At 41.3% G+C, this 22,011-nt stretch overlaps 1 protein-coding gene across 10 annotated transcripts in view; it reads left to right on the plus strand.

Moving 5' to 3' along the window:
• The window catches only part of mrtfab (myocardin related transcription factor Ab), a 39,236-nt gene extending 18,345 nt beyond the window's left edge, over positions 1–20,891 (plus strand). For 2 of the 10 annotated variants that reach the window (XM_026314830.1, XM_026314829.1), the window contains 17 exons: positions 4,354–4,419; positions 8,515–8,570; positions 9,067–9,142; positions 9,813–9,974; positions 11,109–11,272; positions 11,429–11,566; positions 11,855–11,923; positions 13,179–13,363; positions 13,987–14,158; positions 14,712–15,104; positions 15,569–16,573; positions 16,693–16,899; positions 16,993–17,085; positions 18,075–18,215; positions 18,350–18,442; positions 19,200–19,260; positions 19,358–20,891. In XM_026314830.1, the coding sequence (XP_026170615.1) occupies positions 4,354–4,419; positions 8,515–8,570; positions 9,067–9,142; positions 9,813–9,974; positions 11,109–11,272; positions 11,429–11,566; positions 11,855–11,923; positions 13,179–13,363; positions 13,987–14,158; positions 14,712–15,104; positions 15,569–16,573; positions 16,693–16,899; positions 16,993–17,085; positions 18,075–18,215; positions 18,350–18,442; positions 19,200–19,260; positions 19,358–19,941 (3,665 nt within the window). In that variant the 3' untranslated portion in view covers positions 19,942–20,891. Of the gene's footprint in view, positions 1–4,353; positions 4,420–8,514; positions 8,571–9,066; positions 9,143–9,812; positions 9,975–11,108; positions 11,273–11,428; positions 11,567–11,854; positions 11,924–13,178; positions 13,364–13,986; positions 14,159–14,711; positions 15,105–15,568; positions 16,574–16,692; positions 16,900–16,992; positions 17,086–18,074; positions 18,216–18,349; positions 18,443–19,196; positions 19,261–19,357 lie in introns of all 10 variants that reach the window. The other 8 variants (XM_026314838.1, XM_026314828.2, XM_026314833.2 and 5 more) reach the window with 7 other exon arrangements.
• The last annotated feature ends 1,120 nt before the right edge of the window (positions 20,892–22,011 follow it).

Consider the following 22,011-nt stretch of genomic DNA (forward strand, 5'->3'; position numbering starts at 1 on the left):
GTGATGAACTCAGACATGTTTAATCAGATCTAATGACACATGAGCGCAGCAGGATTACCCCAGTTGGCTACCAAGAACTTGGCTCTGCTCAGTGACCTCTTCTTCCTCTCTGATGTCTGTTTAACTTTAGAACAAACTCTTGGATCTTTCCTTCCTTGCTTACTTTACTTTTTAAAAGGTTCACTGTAGAATTTAAAATAATGCATGTGATCCCTGTGTCACTATATTTTCACAGAATTCCCAAACTTTTTTTCCAAAATTCTAAGATTTTGGATATGTGGAAAATATTAGCTTTTTTGGCAAATGATAAATGTTTACCAATTTAGATGGATTACTCAATGAAGCACTAATCAACTAGAGTACAATTTTGGGGATTTTTTTATTAGTTTTAGTTATTTATATGGAAAAATAGGACTGATACTTGAATTGAAAAATGAATTCACTGATAATTTAGCTATTTAGTGAAATTGAAGCTGTGTTGGAACTCAGTGTTTTGCAGACTTAAGGGATGTCCACACAAGACATTTGCAGACTTAGGCAGACAATGAACTTTATGTCACACAAACCTTTGTGGAAAAGATGAATTGGCCATTACTCTCTGTGGCTTTCACACTGACTCTGGCAGCAGGTTGGCATAGTGGTTAGACATGTCATCACAGTAAAGTGAAGTAAAGTGACCAATGTAAACTGTGGTTCACTGTTGTTCCCTCTGCTTCATCTAAAAGCTGTAAATGCAGTTGTCTCTGCTCCCCCCAACCCCCACCTGTTTTCCTTCACTCTGAGTTCTTATGACTGCAGAGCCCAGTTTTGGCTGTGGCCTAGTATCCCAGTAAAACTGTCCTGCCTTTTCATCCTTGTCTTAAATTACCCAAAATAGCCTTCAAACCTAATTTAAACTCTGCAGCATTCATGGTCTTCAAAAGACAAAGTCATTGTAATGTTTATTCACAAGTATCTGGATATCTGGAAGGCTAGTAGTTAGGTCGAAATGTTTCACCACAGTCTAAGGCAAAGCTGGTAGGAATCTCGAATTTATCTCTCAGGTTGGTTTCACTCCACCCCTAGCCTGAATAAGCTTGTCAGTGTAACAATGGAAGTGAGAAGAAGAGAGGGTTGTTAGAATCTAATTGGTCGACTCTTGTGACCCCTCTGATCCACAGACTGGGTGTGGAGTGTGTCTTCCCTGCGGGAAATGTGAAGTGTTCCCTAACTTCCTGGGAATAGATGAAAGAGCAACCTGGTAGATTGAAGATAAGTTGTGTCTGAGCCTCCCACCTTTTGTTAAGTGGAAAAACCCTCACTGGAAACATAAATTTGAGATTCCTACCAGCTTTCCCTCAGACTGAAGAAGCCACTTGATTAATGGTGAAACATTTCAAACTAACTACTAGGAGTCCAGTTGCCATGACTCAGCTTGTAGATAACTTCACTTGGACTACTGAGAATCTTCACAACCGTTTATTCACAAGTTTTTTTTTAAACACCAGTGCAGCTTTTTATTGTGCATTGCAGTACTCTGCTAGCTCTAAGATCAATGTTTCCATGTGGCTGGTCAGTAATCACCAGATTGTGGAAAGAAATTTCAGCTTAATTTTACAAATATCTCACTTTTTTGTTATTATTTTGCAAGATGCAGCTGCAGGATGTAATCTGTATTTTATACTTCCACAGTGCTTGTACCTCTGTCATAAGTCTCTCATGCGAACTGGTTTTATGTAGGGAAGTTGATGTTAACAGGTTTCTTTAAATACTCTTCCTCAATTAAGGAAGTTAAGTTTCTACAGTGTTTAAGAAATAATTTCTGCAGATGGTTCAGTACACACTGTGCAATCTGAGAGAGCATACTTTATAGTTATTATTCTAGTATTAGCAATTGCCGCCTACATATTTTTTTAGTATTTGATTTTGATTTTCATTATTGTACAACCCTAAATACCAAAAAAGTTGGGACAACTACAATCTAAAATCTACAAAAACAGAATGCAGTGATTGCACATCTAATATACCCATATTTTATTCACAATAGAACATAGAAAACATATCAAATTTTGAAATTCATGGCAGCAACCCCTCTCAAAAACGTTAAAACGGGATAGGCTCATGTTTGCCACGGTGTAGCATCCCCACTTCTTTTAACAAGTCTGTAGCAAATGTCAGTCCAGTCCAACAGTTTTTGAGAACTTTATCACTGTAGTATTATATGATTTGGTTTCCACACCTCAGACTACAGTTTGACACCACTGCAGCTTTTCACACTTACCACCATCAATAGTGTGCCCGATGAGCATCTGTGTTGGCTTATTTTGAACAACTGACAAAATGGAGCAAATGCTTTTAATTTTTTCTCTTGTGATAAAATCATATTATAAACAACCCGTACAAACCACTGCGGCCATTGTGACCAAACAGCCAATGGGTTCAGTTAACTTACTGGCAGAGATGAGTAATAGGAATAATGGAATGAGGCCTTTGGTGTGTGAAAAGGGAGAGCACTGAGATGTGAAGCTGCAATAGAGGGAAAGCGTAAGATTCTCTCTCTCCCAGAATAAACCCTCTGGTGCAAGGTTGTGCAGAATCTTATCCTGCATTTTGCCATGGGAGACATTTTTAGTATAGTCGTGTGTCTGTGTGTGTGTTTGTGTGCAGGTCCAGGCAGCATGTGAGTGTTTGCCTGTGTGTTTGGCTTTAAGATCTCATAAATCTCTCAGCTGCTGCATGGCTGCAGCATATACAAGAACTTGCTTTGCTGCATTTAGGTCTCTGTGTTTACATAACTAAATGTGAACTGACATGTTACTGCTTCAAGAATGGAGTCTCCAGTGTTACTTTGATCCTTTAAGATGCAGAGCATACACACTTGTAAATATAACAGAAGGGAGTGGGAATCTCCAGCGAAGATTTCAAAGGAATGACATTCACTAGCACAGGATCTGACAGTGGGACTTGTAGTGTTGCTGCACAGGCCTGGATTGTTTTTCAAGCACCAAATGATGTCACTTTGTTAGAGAGAAGGAATGAGTACTGCTTGTCCTCAAAGTAGTAGACACAACCCAGGCCAGAAATGCTTGGGAAGCCTCAGTGATGTCCATACACATACCTCTTCAGCAACGACAGCTGGTCCATGTGAAACAAGTGTCTTAGATCTGAAGTGTCAGTGAAAATAGTATCCTCTGTAGCAACATACTCATTTCTCCTTTGGATTTTATTAGACACTGTAAGTGTTAAATCACGATGAGCCCAAATTGTGTATCATGTCATAGAAATGGCAACAAGATGTTCCCAAGAAACATAATGGAAGTGCAGTACAATATTAGTTACTCAACAATGACACAAAATGACACACCAGCACAGCACAAACATTTCTCATGTGTGTTTGTGGTTGGTTAGTAGTCTGCATGTCTGACCAGCTTACTTGTCACCGTGTTGCAATGAAACTAATCCTGCAGCAAATGAGAAAATACAGTGCACAGACACTATCTCCAGCTGGTTACATTATAAATTATTATTCGAACTTCCTTTGATTACTTAAATAAAATTACTTTCATTTTTAACTAAGCATTCAGTTACTGTTATGAGACCAGAATGAGAGCTAGTATGATTTCAGCCCATATAAAAAAAAAAAACTGAGAAGAGTTGGCCTACTCTATAGACAAATGAATTGGCCATTACTCTCAACAACAAATTAAGTTGTTTTTTTTTTTGTTTTTTGTTTTTTTGTGTGTTTATGTGTTCGGGTCAAACAAGGTCCAGCTACATTTATCTGCGCTGCGTCTCTAAAAACTTTTTCTCAGTCTCTCTGTTATGTAACATGTGCTTCCTGTTTTGAAATGACGCTGCAATCAGCCCATATGTACCATTTCTTGTCTCGGCTAAACTCTCATCGAGGCAGATGTTGGGTTTTTTTTGTTTTTTTTTTGCTTCCTTTGCTGCTTTCTCTTGTCTATTTTACTGTGCTTGTCAGTTATTCTTTGTGGAATGATTACTTTTTTTTCTCCACACACATAGGCACCCATAGAAATATGTCCAGAAACAGGAAGTATGTAGCACATTGTTCACGCCCTCCTTGTATACACCTCCTCTGTAGTTTCAAAAGAAGCACGAAATAAGGGGGAAATGTGAGGATGAATTGGGTACAAAAGAGTACAGGTCTTCTTCATATCAGTCCAAATGCATCTGGATTCCCCTGTATGGATATTTATTTAAATGTCGGGGTTGCACTTCTGATCAGTGGATATTAAGAGACAATAAGGAAGTCTTAAGAGCTCAGAGCTCCAGCGCTGCAGTTTATCTCACCGGCTGTCACTGACTTTCTCTTCTCCTCTTTCTCCTCTCACCTCCTGTGTCCCCATGCAGTCCTTCAGCTCAAACTCCAGCAGAGACGAACACGAGAGGAACTGGTCAGCCAAGGGATCATGCCACGTAAGTCTCTCTTTTAAGTAGCTGGGACACTGTTTGCTGATGAATTAAAACTTACCGTATTGTGCAGCTCCCATGATGCATCATCAGTTTGGTTAGTTCCATTTTTATATATTTTGTACTCATGGTAAAGTTTGACATCAACACCCAGTGATGCTCAGTGCATACCCTACAGAAAAAGTTCACGGGCTTTCTTTACGCTTTACAGAAACCATGCAGACAACCAGGGCAGTGTGTCTGCGCCTTTGAGCTGAGGCCAAAGTGTTAACCCTTCCTTGCTCCAACATGTCAAAGACTGATTGGGTTTAAATAATAAAATATTGCTGCTGAAGCTGCTGTATTTGTATAACCTCTATTTACTGAAAATGTGAGCCCTTATGTGCATGTGTTATCTGTATGAGTTTGTCTTCTGCATGTGTCATATTTCCTGGTGCCTTTGCACCACTTTGTCTTATCAAATAGGGCAGCTTCCTCTTCTTCTCTATCCACTTCCTGTTTCACAGTTCCGCACATCAGATGTGCTATATCTGTGTGTTAATAATATGTGATATATTTTTTCCAAATTTCCTCTGTTTTACTTTAATTTAGCTATAAACAAACACTATAAACTATAAACCACTAGCAGACATTTTTCATTAAGGTTTCTTCTAACAATAAAACTCACTCAACATGCATCATCTTAGAAAATATATGGTAGTGTGGATCACTTATCACTTTATTATTATTCATTCCCCCTTTTTGTTGAATAGCACCACTGTTACCTCTAATAGTTTCATCCAACCCTGGACTGGGATATCAGTCCACTAAAAATGCACTTAAAGTAAGTAACCTGGGTCAGTTTGCATAAATGTATGGCTTAGGCATAAAAAATGCAGTGGAGTGGACACTCTAGTGGGCTGCATGGAGTCTCATACCCTGACCATTTAGTCGTTACAGTAAATCTGTCTGTGTCCTTCCTATGCAATAGGGCTCATGTCAGACCATTAGCCGCTTTGGGATCAGCGCGTACTGGTAGTATATTTCATTCTCAAGTTACTCTTATGTGGAGATGGACAAAATAAAGAAAGCAGGAATTTGCAAGAGATTCAGAGAGATCAAAGACTCTGAACATGGCCAGGGTGATGACGAAGGAGGAGAATCTTCATTTATCAGATGGGATTGTTTCATGGTGACAATCGTTTAACAAAAATCCATCCATCCATCCATCCATCCATTTTCTATACCCGCTTTTTCCTGAAAGCCAGGGTCACGGGGATCTGCTGGAGCCTATCCCAGCTCTCTTTGGGTGAAAGGCAGGGGTCCACCCTGGACAGGTCACCAGTCCATCACAGGACCACATAGAGACAAACAACCTCACACACTCACACTCACTCTTTTGGGCAATTTAGAGTCACCAATCAACCTGACATACATGTTTTTGGACTGTGGGACGAAACCGGAGTACCCGGAGTAAACCTTAACAAAAATCAAATAAATAAAAATATAGTAGTGTAAGAGACAGTGTGGGAGCTTATGAAGGGTCAGTTCCTGTTGTATCAAGCCCTCACACTGGTTTTGCACCTGTAAGTAGTGTGAAAAAAATAACTTTCCACCCACCTTTCCTAGCAACCACCTACTAGGTGTTTTTAGGGCAGGGACTTGATCTCCCTCTTGCAGTTGATGGGCCTAGGTGTCAGTAACTAATGTATTAAGGTGAAGAAGGTTGTCATTGAATACAAAAATATGTATGATTTTGGTGGATTGAGAGAGATCAAATTCATAGATAGATGGGCAAAAAGAAGGTACGTCATGTTTTTATAGTCATATGGTGTCTGTGTCTGAGCTGCTGGCTGATGAGTTTGCCCATTTCAAAGTTAAATATTGAACCAGAGTTTCCTAACCAGTATGTGTGATAGATTGAAAGGTGTGTATGTGGCTAATGGAGTTCCAAGTAGTATCAGGTCCTGTTCCCACTGATGGAGACAGATTTTAGAACACTATCTACATACAAGGTTTTCAGTTCTTAAATTAGAGGTGAGAACTCTCTCCCTTTTCCTTTTTTGTTTGTTTTCAAGTTGCAAAACAATGAAATTGTACATTAATAGCACCAGCTTGTGGATTATTGCCACAGAAACAATAACATAGGCGGCGAGGCAGCAGAACAGAGCATACAGGAAACATTTTTGTGAAAGTGGAAACACTGTGAGATTGACACGTTGACAATTACACGCCAGAAAAGCATGTTTTCTGTTCTCTCTGTTCAGTGGAAGGGGATTAGGATATGGATATGATTATAAAGATGCTGCCCAACATACTGCAGTTCTCTTCTTGCAAAGTTATATGGTTTCAGTCGATGATAGTGGCAGGCTCAACAGACCAGTTGTGTGTTTTGTGCTGTTTTGTTGTGATCTTGCTGACTGGTTACATTGCATCTGGTATGTGAGTCATCTTCTTTCAGAGTCAGAGGTCATGACATGAGGAATACCTCCCACCCTGGTGCACACCCACTGTACAGTAGATGGCGAACTGTTCCAGGATGTCCACATTCACACACTTGGCAGAGATTTCACCAGCTCTTGACCAATCTGATGTTTTCTGTTACATCATTGTAACTGCCACTGTCCTGCCCATATCTTTCCCCACACAGAGAGCAAAGATCTTTGTGCCTGTTTTTCAAAATCCTCACCTTGACAGTAGAGTATTAAAATGTTTTTGATGTTGAAGACTCAAAGTTTGGGGGCTACCGGTATCCAAGTCTATTTCAGAAAGGTTAAAAATGTATTTGGTTTAGCTTCAAGCTGTTAGAAATGCTTTAATGAGAGAGAAGGAATAAAGTTTGTTAAACAGTTTTTTAAATTAATTGAACCTGGGTTTTCACCACATCAAATATCTGTAAAAACACATTTAACTTTAAATGAAATTAGAAGTGATATTTGAATTTTTGGACTAACATTTTGGTGCAAAGTTGACCCAAGGTAAAGCTTTGTGTGTGTGTGTCTGTGTGTGTGTGTCTGTCTGTGTGTGTCTGTCTGTGTGTGAGTGTCTGTGTGAGTGTCTGTGTGAGTGTCTGTGTGAGTGTCTGTGTGAGTGTATGTGAGTGCATGCGTGTCTGTGTGAGTGCAGCAGTCTGTCCGTGAGTGCACATTCCTGTTTTCGCTCCAGACTACTGGTCATCGAGAACTAATGTTTCTCAGGCTCAGCTACTGGCTATCTATCAGACCTAACACAGACAGTTGGCCTTTGAAATAGTTTGAGTGCTCGGCCGTCTCTAAATCTGCACCACAAATGTCAGCATACACAGTTCCATTTCTGTTTAAAATACCCATCTAAACTATCATGAAACACGCTTAGTGTTCTCATCATGGTAACGATGAGAGTATGGAAGCGCTCAGTCAGAAAATATCTGGCACATGAAAAGGTATCACTGCACTGAGATTCACCCAAACTTTAGAGCATCTTTTTGTGTGTAACACACATTGTAACCAAAATGTTGCAAAAGAATGCCTAAAGGAAGAGTCATATCAACTTCTAAGATGATATGAGGAAAAAGAGTAGCGTGGCCAACTGAGCACCTGGACAGGACCTGTGTTACATTTAGGCTAATGAAACTGCTGATTTTGGGTCTAGGAAGGGTCGTGGTTACAATCTGACTATGTGCTCCTGCAAAACCCAACTTACTATACATAAACTAAGCCAGCACCACTTACAGCAGCTCAACCCTTCCGCAGTTATGTCAACGTGAAAGCCGGAATGACAATACAGCTGTGGTCAAAAAAGCTAAAGAAAATAGCTAAAAATAACAAAAACAAAAAAACATTTCATTAGTGATAAAGGTGTTGGCTTCTGGTTTCTGCAGAAAAATATTTTATTTCTGCTTGCCCAGGATGCTGCAGAGACCTGTCAGCCTACTGAGCTGTGGTCAGATCTTTGGCTTAGAATAGCACTCCTCAACCTTATCGTCCTGCGGCTACTTCTGCTTTGAGTCTGTCTTCTCTATAACCGTATCTGTTCTCATTGTTACTTGCTGAAAGAATCACCACAGCAGACATAGCTGTGTACAGGAGCTGTGTTCACCTCTCTCTTTCTGTCTTCCCCCTTCCCATCTCTGTCTTCACACAGCACTGAAGAGCCCAGCAGCCTTTCACGAACAGCGGAGGAGTCTGGAGCGGGCAAGGGTGAGTGTTTTAAGTACAGTGAGTTTTCTCCTTTCTGAATATTTTTTTGTTGTTGTTGAAGATATGTGGGTTAAAGTATTTACATATAAATAGTATAAATTACAAATAAATGTTTTATTTCGGCTGTCCATGTGGACAGCTATCTTCTGACAAGAAGTAACAAACTAAAACCCTGGGTCACATACCAACAACATTAACATCACTTGAAAGGTCTGAATTCACATAAACCATCAAGGTTGTGTAGTTTTATCAGCATGTTCTAACTCATTTAAAGTAATAATCTGTATTACCTGTCCTGAGGACTAGTTGCAGAAACCTCAATTAAGAAAAATTATGAGTGATGCCAAACTGGCAGTATTTTGTTCCCTCTGTCCTGTAACATAATTTGCTTTATATTTTATTTTTATTTATTCCTTCTTATCCTTTTGCTTCTGACCCTTTGTCTTTCATCTACTACCCGTCCATAATTTGCGCAATTTGCACATATTTCTTCCAGACTGAGGACTTTCTAAAGAGGAAGATCCGGAGTCGTCCTGAGCGCTCCGAACTGGTCAGGATGCACATTCTGGAGGGTGAGTTTTTACTTATAGGCAGAAATGCGTTTTTTCACACAGAAGTACTTCTCAGAGTGTATGAAGTAATGTGAAATAGATGAAACTTCATTAAAAAGGAACCATACAGCAAACAAAACAGAACTAAAGGTTTGTAAGAATATATAGTTCCTACTTCATATTTTGGTTTGGTCTGAATTTAACTTTAATTTCCTGTAATTATACAGCACTCAGTCAGCACTATATAACTTGCTATGCTGATTTAGCCATATCGGCTTAGTTAGTCTTTGGACCTAGTCATAAGTTATTTTAGGATGAGCCTTTCCTATGTTAAGTTAATTTATTTATTTTTAACAGTGTAGGCCTTTATGTACTGTTCCTTTTATATACTGTTTATTTTATTATTAAACTAACAAGCACCAGCTGTTTTGTGTTTGGTTTGGTTTTTAAATTAGGTTTGAGTCAAATTGAGGAAGTGCTAAAATGAGCCGTAAACCTGAGTATGTGTGATCTTCAAAAAGCAAACAACCTCTTTGTGGATCAGCTGAAATGTCTAATTGGTTTATATATTGATTTACACCTGGTGGGTTTTTTTTTTTTTTTGTTTGTTTTTTTTTTGCAGTAGATTAAAATGAATCACTTGATGAATGAATTTGAATGTATTCATGTTGTCCTGCTCCGTCTTACACAGAGACATCAGCAGAGCCCTCTCTGCAGGCCAAGCAGCTGCAGCTGAAGCGAGCACGACTGGCTGACGACCTCAACGACAAGATCTCCCACAGACCAGGTCCCATCGAGCTGGTCCACAAGAACATACTGTCAGTCAGCTGTACTCTGCAGCATTCACTGCTGGGTAACTACACAACATACAGACTGTTGCACAAGACTTTATACAGATGCAGGGGCTGTTCACTGTGTTAATGCTCTTGTTGAAAGTAAACCCTGCACACAAGAACATTAACATTATACAATACCAGTCAAAGGTTTGGACACACTTTCTCATTCAAGTCAATGGTAAAGTGTGTCCAAACATTTGACTGCTAGTGTAAGTACAGCACAAAGTTGCTGCAGTAAAGATGGAACAAACAGTCACACACATTACAAGGACGCACAAATTGGCTCTTTGGGAGCCAGTGGAGGGAAACCCACACAGTCACACGGGAATAAAATGTAAACATAGACAGGGCCCATATACACACACACATATTATACACATACTCAAACGTAATGAAATCTATTCACAATGAAGTCTTTGAAGTGACATACAGTAGTATATACCAGTCCAGATAAATCAAAAACAATACGTTTTAAAGAAAGCACTTGTGTATTTGTAACATGCAGACAAGCTGGTGCAGGGATACACACACCCACACTTGCACAACTAACACAGATAGATCTTCAGTGTTCATGAGGACTTGTAGCCTTAAGGTACATTTAGAATGAATACACTCATTTTAGTCCTGCACTTACTGGACGAATGTTTGCTGAATTTATTGGTTCCACTCAACTTTGGGATGAGTGGATGTGTTGCACCACGTCTAACATGATTTATTTTCAGTCTGAACACACCTTTAGTTGTGTAAATACAACATCCAGGTATCTACACACACTTATAATACCATATTTTAGGGGTGAGTGTATTGACGCTCACACTCCTTAGTAGTTACAAATTGCATCATCTTAGTCGATGTGATACCATACAAGCTAAATCACACAACTGTGAAAAATTACACAACTGCTGTGTTTGGACATAGTCTTGTTTTGAAACTTGGTAGGACATAGTGTTGGAAAACTTCTCTTAAATTAGTCATCACTGTTTACCAAGCCTCATGACCGTGTTACCCATTGTGAAAAACTATTTTGACCTCTGGCTACAGTTGTACAGCTGTTGTTTTTTCTGTCTACAGACATTTAAACAAACTACCAATAGATGCCACAGCAACTCAGATGTTTCATTAAGTCTGAAAACATTTCTGCTCTGTCACAGATTCTCCAAAGGGAGCAGGGGGCGAGAGCTCGTCTTTAGATGAAGACAGCAGTGACGCTCTGTCACCAGACCAACTAACCAATCACGACTCTCCACTGAGTGCCATACCTCAGCTGTCCCCGCCTGAAGTGCTCACTCAGAATGGGGACATTTCTCCCACACAGGTACCATAGTAGGATCTCATTTTAATCAAATTGAGACGATGGCCACTTCAGCTTGAACCAGTTCAAACAAAAGTGATTCATTTGTCCAACCCATCCATAAAACAAAGCAAGCAATGAATGACAACATCCAGTAACCAGAGGGATTTTTTTTCTCAGCTCCTTGTGCAGCCCTCTCCTCCTCCGCCTCCCCCACCTCTCCAGGTGAATGGGTCAGAGTCCTCCACACTCCCAAAATTAACAAATGGAACAAAGGTGCCCTCAGGAACCTCCCGCTCTTCTAATGGACAGGTCAAGGTGCGACCTATGTTTATTTTCCTGATGGAAAGTAATAGTCATGGACACTCTCTCTCTATATATATGTGTGTGTGTGTATATATATATATATTATATACATATACATATACATATATATCTATATCTATATCTATATCTATATATATATATATATATATATATATATATATATATATATATTGTAGAATATCTTTCAGGTTTTATAATTTACAGATAAATGTGAACTTGTGTATCAGCTATAACAGGATAACCCTCCCCAACCCCATTTCTCATGGTTTCTGTTTGCAGTCGCAGGCTAAGATGAGCTCAGAACGTCCTCCACAGAGACCTAAGAAACCAAAGGACAACAAACCTAAGGTCAGCAAGTGCTTTGCTTCACTTTCATTTAAACAAATTTAAATCTGTGATGGGATAGAAAAATGCTCATAGATTCTAGACATAAGTAATGGTAGATGTTGGCTCAACACAGACTATCTGCAGAGACGATCCTGAGTCCCGGACTCTTACGTCTAGGATCGAGTAGACTACAGCTGAAGGTTCCAAACCCCTTATTTAAGTCTACAGCTGTTTAGACCCGTATTCTAAGGATAACACTAAAGCGCCTGGGTTCCTCACCCCTGAGTCCCTGACCCAATTGGCTTTAGATCGAAGGTTCCTAACCTAATCAACTTAGAGTACTGACCGTGAGTCCGATTGTCTCCCCCACCTGGGCAAAAGTAGTGACAAAACAGTTTTTTAAAAAAAGAAAAAAAAATAATAATAAAAAGTTAAAAATTAATATTAGAGGAAACTGAGTGCAGATAGATCGGTTTGGATAAAACACTGTGAGGTCATGTTATATGCCACACTAAAAAGAAAGGTTTTTAGCTTGGACTTAAATATTGCCAGAGATGAGGCTTGTCTAACATCATCAGGAAGACTATTCCAGGTTTTAGCTGCATAAAACTGAAACGCTGCTTCTCCCTGTTTAGTCCTGACTCTGGGCACGAGCAGAAGGCCTGTCCCTGATGTTCTCAGAGTTCGAGATGGTTCATATGGCACCAGCATGTCAGAGATGTACTGTGGTGCTGAGCCATGAAGAGACTTATAAACAAGCAGTGCTGTTTTGAAGTCTATTCTCTGAGAGACAGGAAGCCAGTGCAGAGATCTGAGAACAGGACTAATGTGGTTGTACTTCCTGGTTCTAGTCAGGACCCGTAACACCTATGACAACAGCATCTCAGCCTTAAACATTAAGGTTGTCTTTGTAGGGTTTAGAAGTGCCAGTTAAAGAACTATAGTTTTGGTGTCAGTTCCTTTAGTCAGAAAGCTTTTCTCTGAACCCAACATTTTGACATTTCACAATCATACAAGTAATCCATTATAGAAAAGGAACAGATACCATTTTATGAAACCCCAGTACCATCAGTTCACCAGAATACAGGCTTGCTTTTTCTGACCTGCACTTTTGTTATTGTTATGCTATTACTGTTGAACCTACTTTCAAATGTCAGGTGTCAGTAACTTGTGAAGACCATGACAGGACAGGATAAATGTTCAGCACTTATGGTATTTGATACAGTAAAAGTATTAAAAGGGAGTTTGAAGTCCTTTAAATGTCTTTGTCATGTAGGTGAAGAAGTTGAAGTACCACCAGTACATCCCTCCAGATCAAAAGGCAGACAAGGAGCGTCCACCGCAGATGGACTCGTCCTATGCGAAGCTCCTGCAGCAGCAGCAGCTTTTCCTGCAGCTCCAGATCCTCAGTCAGCAACATCAGCATTACAACTACCACACCATCCTGCCCGCCCCTCCCAAGTGAGTGTCAAGCATGACTGTGTGTGTATGGTGTGGAAGTGAGGATGACTGATTTCAGTGGTTTGCCACCCTTTTTCTTCATGTTAAACCAGAGTTATAAAAAGTTCATTCTGCAGCACAGTCTGCAAGCAGGTTTCATTATGACTTTCTGCCTTCTTCTAAATTTTCTTCTGTGGCTCATTCCTTCTACAGCTTGTGGTGAATCTATAGAGCTTGGGGCTTAAAACGGACACACACAGTGGCTTAACAGCAAGCTTGTGACTAATTTGGCATATGTTTCCTAATAATGTGAAACATAAAATGCAGATAATAAAAAACTACTGCGTATGTGATAGCTTTAGGTTTGTTTATAAAACTGGTAACTGGTGATTGAAATGAGTTGAGACAAAAGGAACAAAACAAAAGGAAATAAAACTGATTTACTTTAAAGTTTGTAAAAATCTGACAGTACTTGACAAAGAAAGTGATTTTATAAATTCAGATATTTCTAAAATTCATTATAGCAGGCAGTTGTCAATACTTATTTTAAAATTTATAACCTCAGTCACGACACTGTCTCATAGTACTGTAAGAAGGAGAGGTAGAGGAGAGGACATACTTTTATGTTTTCTGTCTCCCCTCAGGCCTCCAACCGAGCAGCCTCCCACAGCCAACTCTGGCCCCTCGCCCTCCCGCAGTGTTCCCACAACGAGCACCCCGGCCCCCTCCAGTCAGAGTGGGGCTGCACGTCAGAGCCAAACTGCAGTGGGAGGAGCAAAGCCAGGCACTCTGCCAGCCAACCTGGATGAGTTCAAAGTAATTTAAACAGATTACTTTGCCTTGTGTCAGAAATGTACCTGCCAGTAATGCTTTTAACTAAACATATATATTTTAAAGGAGTACTTTCCACTGCCTGTTTTACCACCTTCTGTTGAAGGAGACCAGGATGTGTCTAGTAAAAACTTACTGCTGACTGATACAAATAATAAACTATATAATATATAATCATTAAGACTACCTCACAGAACAGGTGTTAATGCACACTCAGTCAGAAATTGGCTATGAATTGGATCGTTTACTAGTAATGTTAAACCTTGCTGACCCTTCACATGTATCAGCCAGACATCAGTGGTTCTCAGCCTTTTTGATGTGTGATCCCTATTAACAAATCAGTACCCCTACATCAAATCTTTAGACCGCCCAATATATTGGGTGATCTGGGAGGCCAGTTAGGGATCAGTGACCTAAGTAATATTCCACTGAATTTACCACTTTGTCATTTTGTCTCCCACATACGAGTTATTTGGTTCTCTTTCACTCTGAGTCAATCCCTGCTGTAGAAGTACCGGTCTGGTTTCTCATCCTCCAGGTTGCTGAGTTGAAACAGGAACTGAAATTGCGTGGTTTGACCGTCTCAGGCACCAAGAATGATCTCATTGAGAGGCTCCGCCACTACCAGGAGCAAAATGGAGGCACCCCAACAGTTTTGAAAAATGGCACAGCACAATCCAGCCAGCAGGGCGCAAACTCAGTTGCTAGCACCATCACATCCTCTCCAACCACAACTACCACCCCTGAGATCCAGTCAGCAGAGGGTGGGTTGTTGGCTTTAGGCTCATTGGCTCAGGTGGTTCCTGGAAGAGTCATGCGTTTTGGCAGCACCAGCTCCAGCCCGCCAGTGTCACCTACTCCATCTGAGAGGTCACTGGCAGGAATGAGTCCAGATGAGACGAGCTGTAATGGAGACATGTTTGGAGAGATGGTGAGATTTATTTACGTTTATGCTGTTTGATGAAATAATTGTTCATTGTTGACTTCCCCCTAATGGTACGGTGGCTTAGTGGTTAGCACTGTTGTGTGGGTTTTCTAAAGGTACTCTGGTTTCCTCCCACAGTCCAAAAACATGTATGTCAGGTTGATTGGTGACTCTAAATTGCCCATAGGAGTGAGTGTGAGTGTGTGAGGTTGTTTGTCTCTATGTGGCCCTGTGATGGACTGGTGACCTGTCCAGGGTGTACCCCTGCCTTTCACCCAAAGAGAGCTGGGATAGGCTCCAGCTGATCCCTGTGACCCTGGCTTTCAGGAAAAAGCGGGTATAGAAAATGGATGGATGGATGGATTTTTGTTAAACGATTGTCACCATGAAACAATCCTATCTGATAAATGAAGATGGACTTCCCCTAAAATCATTTTGTCTCATTCCCCGTCTCATTTTGTCGCCTTCAGGTGAGCTCTCCCCTGACCCAACTCACCCTGCATCCATCTCCTCAGCAGCTGTCAAACATTTCTCCACTCTCACAACCTCTGTCTACTGTCAAAGAGGAAATCCAGAGCTCATGCAGCCTGTCCAGGTCTTCACCTGCCTCTGGCCAGCCTTCAGAACCCCTGCTGGGGGTACTCATGGACACATCTTGCATGGACAAGGACCAGATGCTCCAGGAGAAGGACAAAAAGATTGAGGAGTTGACCAGGATGCTGAGGCAAAAGCAGAGGCTGGTGGAGACCCTACGATCCCAACTGGAGCAGGGTAAGATGGCTGGTGGTATATTGGTGGAGAAAGAAGGAAGCGAGAAGAGCAAAACATCCCCAGAGGTCAAACTTCAAACTCTGATCAAAGCCTCGGCGATTCAGCCCCCGACTCTCCCTAACGGCATCTTGGTGAAGGTAAAGAAGGAGGTGGAACCTGAGGAAGGGATGGAAGGTGTAACAGAGGAGGCACAGGCAAAGAAACAGCCCCAGCCGATGCAGTGCTCTCACGAGACTCTGCTCCGGCTGCAGCAGATTCACCGGCTGCAGATCCAACAAGCTGAACAGCAGAAACAGCAACCAAAGCTTCAGCAGGGTCAAGTGCAACTGCAGAAAGTGGCAGAGGCTCTTCTAAGCCCACAAAAGCAGCAGAAGAAAGAAGCGCAAATTCTGCTGCATCAGCAGCAACTCCAACAGCTCATAATACAACAAACCCAACAGAAGCAGCTCCAGGCCCAGCAAAAGTTAGCTCAGCAGAAACTGGCCCAGCAGAAACTCACACAGCAGAACCAGCTCAAACAAACCCAAGGGCACATTCAACAGAGCCAGCAGAAGAACCCGGTTCATCTGAAGCAGGTGCAGATCCAGAACCAGACAGTGGTGGGTCAGAAGGCTGCGGGGAACCCTGCCCAGCAGAGGAAGCAGCTGAAGGCTCAGCAGAGGCAGCAGCAGAAACAACAGACAGCAGCTGTCACCACACAACAGGTGTGTGCATGGTTCCACATAATAAAAGTTTACAAATTAGTGATAAATTGGACTTTTATTGTGGTAAGAATTTTAAAAAGGCAATATAAAGAAACATACTATTTGATGTTCGTTTCCAGGTGACCCCAGTCATCATCAACCAACAGAATGGCACTCAGATCCACACTCAGGCTATTTCATTAGACCTCCTCAAGGCAAACGGGACACCAACACTAGTCACCGACAGCAATGGAAACCACTACCTGATCGCTCTCACCAGCCACTCAACAGATGGACAGAACCGAGTGTCGTCACTGACCAAAACAAACGGACGCATCACACTGCAGGCATGGCAAAACAGATTTTTGTAATGGATTGTACAAGGTTAAAAATGATGAAATACTTACCTGCAACTTCTTCTGCTTGTTCTAATTTTTCAGAGATTGCAGTCAAGTCCAAGTAAACTCCCCAGCACCAACGGCCCGTCAAAAGAACAGACAGAGGCTGAGCCTACAAGCCAACCAATGAAAAAGGTGCGGCTCAGCTTGAGAATATGTCACCATAAAATATACTTTAAAATTCCTTTTTTTTGACTATACATGTTTAGGTTCATACTAGTACTTTATTAATTACCAAATGGATTTGTCATTTGCAAACGCGCCGCAATGGCCAAAACACGTGCAAGAGAGAAAACAACAGAAGTGCGCCAGGCCTGTAGGGGGACCCCGAACTGAGGGATGCTATGAACAAAGTTTGGATAACTTTTACAGAGGCGACTTAAAAAGGTAGGTTTTCAGTTTACTTCTTTTTAAAGACTTGGCCGTCACGTTATACAACATTATAAAAGTACAGTATTGTAAAAGATGATGGCCAAGTGTTTAAAAAGTAATAAATGGAAAACGTACCTTCAGCTCTCCCACCCTGCAAAAACAACCCCCCCCCAGGTTTCCCAACGTTGTATGACACTTTTGACCAAGTAAACAAATGTAGTAGAACATTTTTTGCACATATTAGCTCATGACAACAATCATCAGAGGACGCTCATTCTGTTGCAATTCAAAACTATAACTGCATCTCATTGCACAGCCTCCGAAATGAGACGAGGCTTATATCGCTACGTGTCTCTCTCGCCTCTGTGAAAGTTGTCCAAACTTTGTTCATAGCATCCCTCAGTTCAGGGTCCCCCTATCGGCTTGGTGCACTTCCGCTGTGTTTTCTCTCTCGAGTGTGTTTTTGTTGTTGCAGCATTTCTCTCTTGCATGTTTTCTGGTTGTTGCATCGTGTTTGCCGTTGTCGGCCACCATAGAAAAAGAACCTGCTAGATAAATATAATGAAATGTAGCAGGACTGTTTGCATTTTACAAGCAATAACATCTTCCTGCCACAAGGTGTCACCCATAACACAATCATCCAAATCAGACTGCACTGATGAAGTGTCATACAGCCGTTTTACTCAAAAATAAAGATTCACTAGCCAATCACAATGCATATTCAACTTACTACTGCCTATTTCTTCCCTTAGGGACAGAAGGCAGGGCTACACCTGGACACACATGGCATTCCTCAACCCAGCCTGTCAGTCACGGCTCCGCCCAACCTGCAGCCTTTCTTTGACGATATGTCCAACGGCGAAAGCCAAAGCAACTTAATCTCATCTCTCAAGGTAACCACTGTCTCCTCTGCTCCTAATAAGTTCCCATCATCATGTTGTCTCTACTGCTCAGTCCTCGTCACACGTTCCAAACTTCATTAACTTTTTCTCTTTGTTTCCTCTTTTCTCTCATTTCATCCTGGCAGAGAGAGGAGGTGTGTCCGCCTTACGACCGGCACACACTGTTCACCCCTCCCTCTCCCAAACACAACACCTCCCTTCCTACTCAACGCTCCAAAGTATGTCCTCCAGCATCTCTTCTCTCCTCAGTCTTTTCTTTTGTTGTTCTTTTTTTCTGCCTGTCTCTCCTTTTTCCATCCAAACTCCTCACGCAGAATTTTGTATGTTTATTTTATCAAACTTAGAAGGCAGGTGTGTCTGACTTGAATCATAGACCTACAGCTTAATGTTTTAGCCCTTTTGCTGTGTATTTTTGGTGTTGCCCATTTTTTTCAGTTTGCCTTTTCTTCTTGTGCTTAATTTAGATTTGTCTGTTTCCCAGAATACTTTTAATACTCAAGGAAGTTGTAAACTTATGCCAATCTGAGATCTTGAGGTCTCTGTAGGTTAAAAAAAAAAAAAAAAAAAAAAAAAGCGACTCAAGAAAAAGTGAGAAGCAAAACACATTGTATTCTGGGATGTTGACACTTGCACTTGTTTAGATTCTAAGTGACTAAAACCAGCTGTACTTTCAGTTCTAGCAATAAGACAGGAGAACTAAAAGAGATGTTTTATGTTTAACTTTATATAACATGCTGCACACTGTACTGTGGGCTTTAATAGTTAAGTTGTAAGATCATCTATATATATAAGATATATATATATATATATATATCTAATATCATCTACATCTGAAAATAAGAAAAACATAAACCAAACAACAACCTGTGATATAAAATGCAAATTTCAACACTGTTTTTCAAGAGAGGTTGTCCATTGTGCATTAGGTTTGAGAACTTTGGGGCTAATGATTAACGTGTTTCTCTCTGTTAGCAGGAGAATGGCCTGAACAGTCAGCAGATGGATGACCTGTTTGACATTCTGCTTAAGAGTGGAGGTAAGAAATTGTTATAAATCTTGAGAGACGGACGTCATCAGTCTGTTGTCTCCAATATTGATGAGATTTTTCTGGTTTTCCCTCTATCCTCCTTTAGAAATACCTGGCTTTAAGGCCAACCCAGACCCTTCCCTTGCCCCGCTCCATTCTGACCCACCCTCCCCATCTTCTCTCCCATCTCCTCTCCACCTCTCCCCTCCCACCCATACAGAGCCCCTTGTGTCCACTCAGCCTTCTATGGCAGAGCCCTGCTCAGGCAGCGGACGCCTGGAGGACTTCCTGGAAAGCACCACGGGCACCCCTCTGCTGGGCATGGAGCCGGACGGTGGCCTGACACTGATCGATGACCTCCACAGTCAAATGCTGAGCACATCCAGCATCTTGGACCACCCTCCCTCCCCCATGGACACGTCCGACCTGGGATTCTCCCCCCATTCTACAGGGTTGGACTTTGGCGACCCCACCTTGGACAGCATGGATTGGCTGGATATCTCCATGGTGGGGAGCATCAGCGGAGGGAGCGTGGGTGGTGGCGTGGGAAGAGGAGGTGGAGGTGGAGCCGGTGGAGGAGACGGGGGGACAAGTCTGGCCCCGCTGGCGCCGCACACTCCACCGAGCGTCTTCTCAGCCGATTTTCTGGACAGCACAGACCTGCAGCTGCACTGGGAGTCATGTCTGTAGCCACAGGCACACAGATGGACACACGCTCGCTCACACTGTGTACAGGCTCTGTCTTTAATCATGCACATACAAAAACCTTCTCTATGCTGTCTCTACCACTGCGGGGGTCACTGGCACATGCAGTCACACGCACACGCACATTTACCCCATCTTTGAGTGCTATGTTAGGACCTGGACTTGGTGGTACTAAAGTGGACTTTGTGAAATTGGATTCTGTGGGTATCCATACAGCAGACTGTATAATCCCATGAGCTACAGTATGGCCAGATTAAAGTGAACCAGCAGGAAACTGTAGGTCACTACAATAATGTCATTTCAACCCTTGAAAACAGTTTGACAGATTAGATCTGAGGAGGGACTGTCAGTGACATTTACTGGGACTCCTCAAGATAGCAGTGTGTGTGTGTCAGTGCCTCCTAAACTTTGCACTTATGCTGAATCTGATTGGTTTAAAGGAGGTGTTCAGGTCTACGGCCAGATCGTAGCGCTGTGCGGTGAGGCTGAGCGAAAGTCACCATGTGTTACATTCATCAGCTGAGCTGTTGATGGTGTGAAAAGAAAAAAAGAAAGGCAGCTGTTGGTGCCTCATCACCTCACCGTGGCAACCTGAACCCTGCCCCCACACTAGTCAAAAAAAACAAAACAAAAAAAAAAAACAAAACAACCATAATTGGTTGCAAGTTGCTGTTGAAATTAACCATATCAGTGGCAACAGTTTGAATTGAAGCCTCATTGGAGGTTGCGCATTATTGGTAACATTATGGTAGACCACTATGTATTGCTGTATATGGGGTGTATATTATCAATTGTCCATATGACTATTTTTCTTTGCTGGTTGCTTTAGAGTTGAGCTGGCCAGCTGGGGAACATAAGGTGAGGGCGGGGCTTCCAAAATACTTGGACCTTGTCATTTTTTTTAAAGAAAAAAACTTAAAAAAATAAACATACTATAAAAACTTCAAAGATGTGTCTGTTTTTCTTTTGCACAATTACAAGCAAACATGCTTAATAAGGGTAATTATGTATTACTGTTATTAGATTAGAACCTTGGACTTTTTTAGGGTTTAAAAATCCTTGTGATAAATTGAGTGGCCACATGAGAGTGCCATTGTAAAGAAATCAGATGTCATCAAACAACTGCCATATAACATAACTGAGGATGACAACATGATGTAATGACACAATATTATGCCAATTAACTACCAAAACACTTTTAAATATATACAACCTATTTTTCTCAACATTTAAATTATTTTGAAGAAAACTTTTACTACCTGTCCAGGATGTACCTCTGCCTTCCACCCAAAGAGAGCTGGGATAGGCTCCAGCAGATCCCCGTGACCCTAAATAGGAATAAGCAGGTATAGATGATATGGAGGGATAAAAACTTTTACTTTAACTAAAAATGAAGCTACATTTCCAAACATCGATGACAGCAACATCTATTTAAATTTACACAAGCAAACACAATTATTCCTAAATATGTCATTTAATATTTGTGAAACTATCTAAACAAACAATCAAATACATGAAGTAAAATATTATTTCATAGCAGGTGTACACCACTATATTATGTCAAGTATGCCTTACTGTAGTATGTGATGAAAAGTATATCCTCGTATATGATCAAAGTATGCCTTACTACAGCATGTAGAGAAAAGTTAGCTGTTGATGAAAAATCTGCTCTATTCAGATACGTGGAAAAGTTTGTCTTACTATAGCGTTTGATGAAAAGTATGTCAATGACCTACCATCTTATTCCATAAATAATAAATCAGAATCTGAAATAGCTTATTAATCCATGGTGGGAAAGTGTCTAAAGGGGAGCTCCACTGATTTGGATGTGGGAGTACTACTCTATGTTTGAAAAAAAGGCCCTTTGTTGCACTAGAGGGAGCTGCACTAAATCGGATAAACTGCCTCAAGTGTTGTAATTTGAATCCATGTCAGTGCTAAACACTACAAGACTGGAAATGAAAAAAATGGGGTGTGGCATTAGAAAGAAACAAGGTTAAAAAATATCTGTAGCCCTGCTCTCATCTCTGCTTGAGGCCAGAGGCTAAAATACAT

Source organism: Mastacembelus armatus, chromosome 19, assembly GCF_900324485.2.
Source record: "Mastacembelus armatus chromosome 19, fMasArm1.2, whole genome shotgun sequence".
Lineage (NCBI taxonomy): Eukaryota > Metazoa > Chordata > Actinopteri > Synbranchiformes > Mastacembelidae > Mastacembelus > Mastacembelus armatus.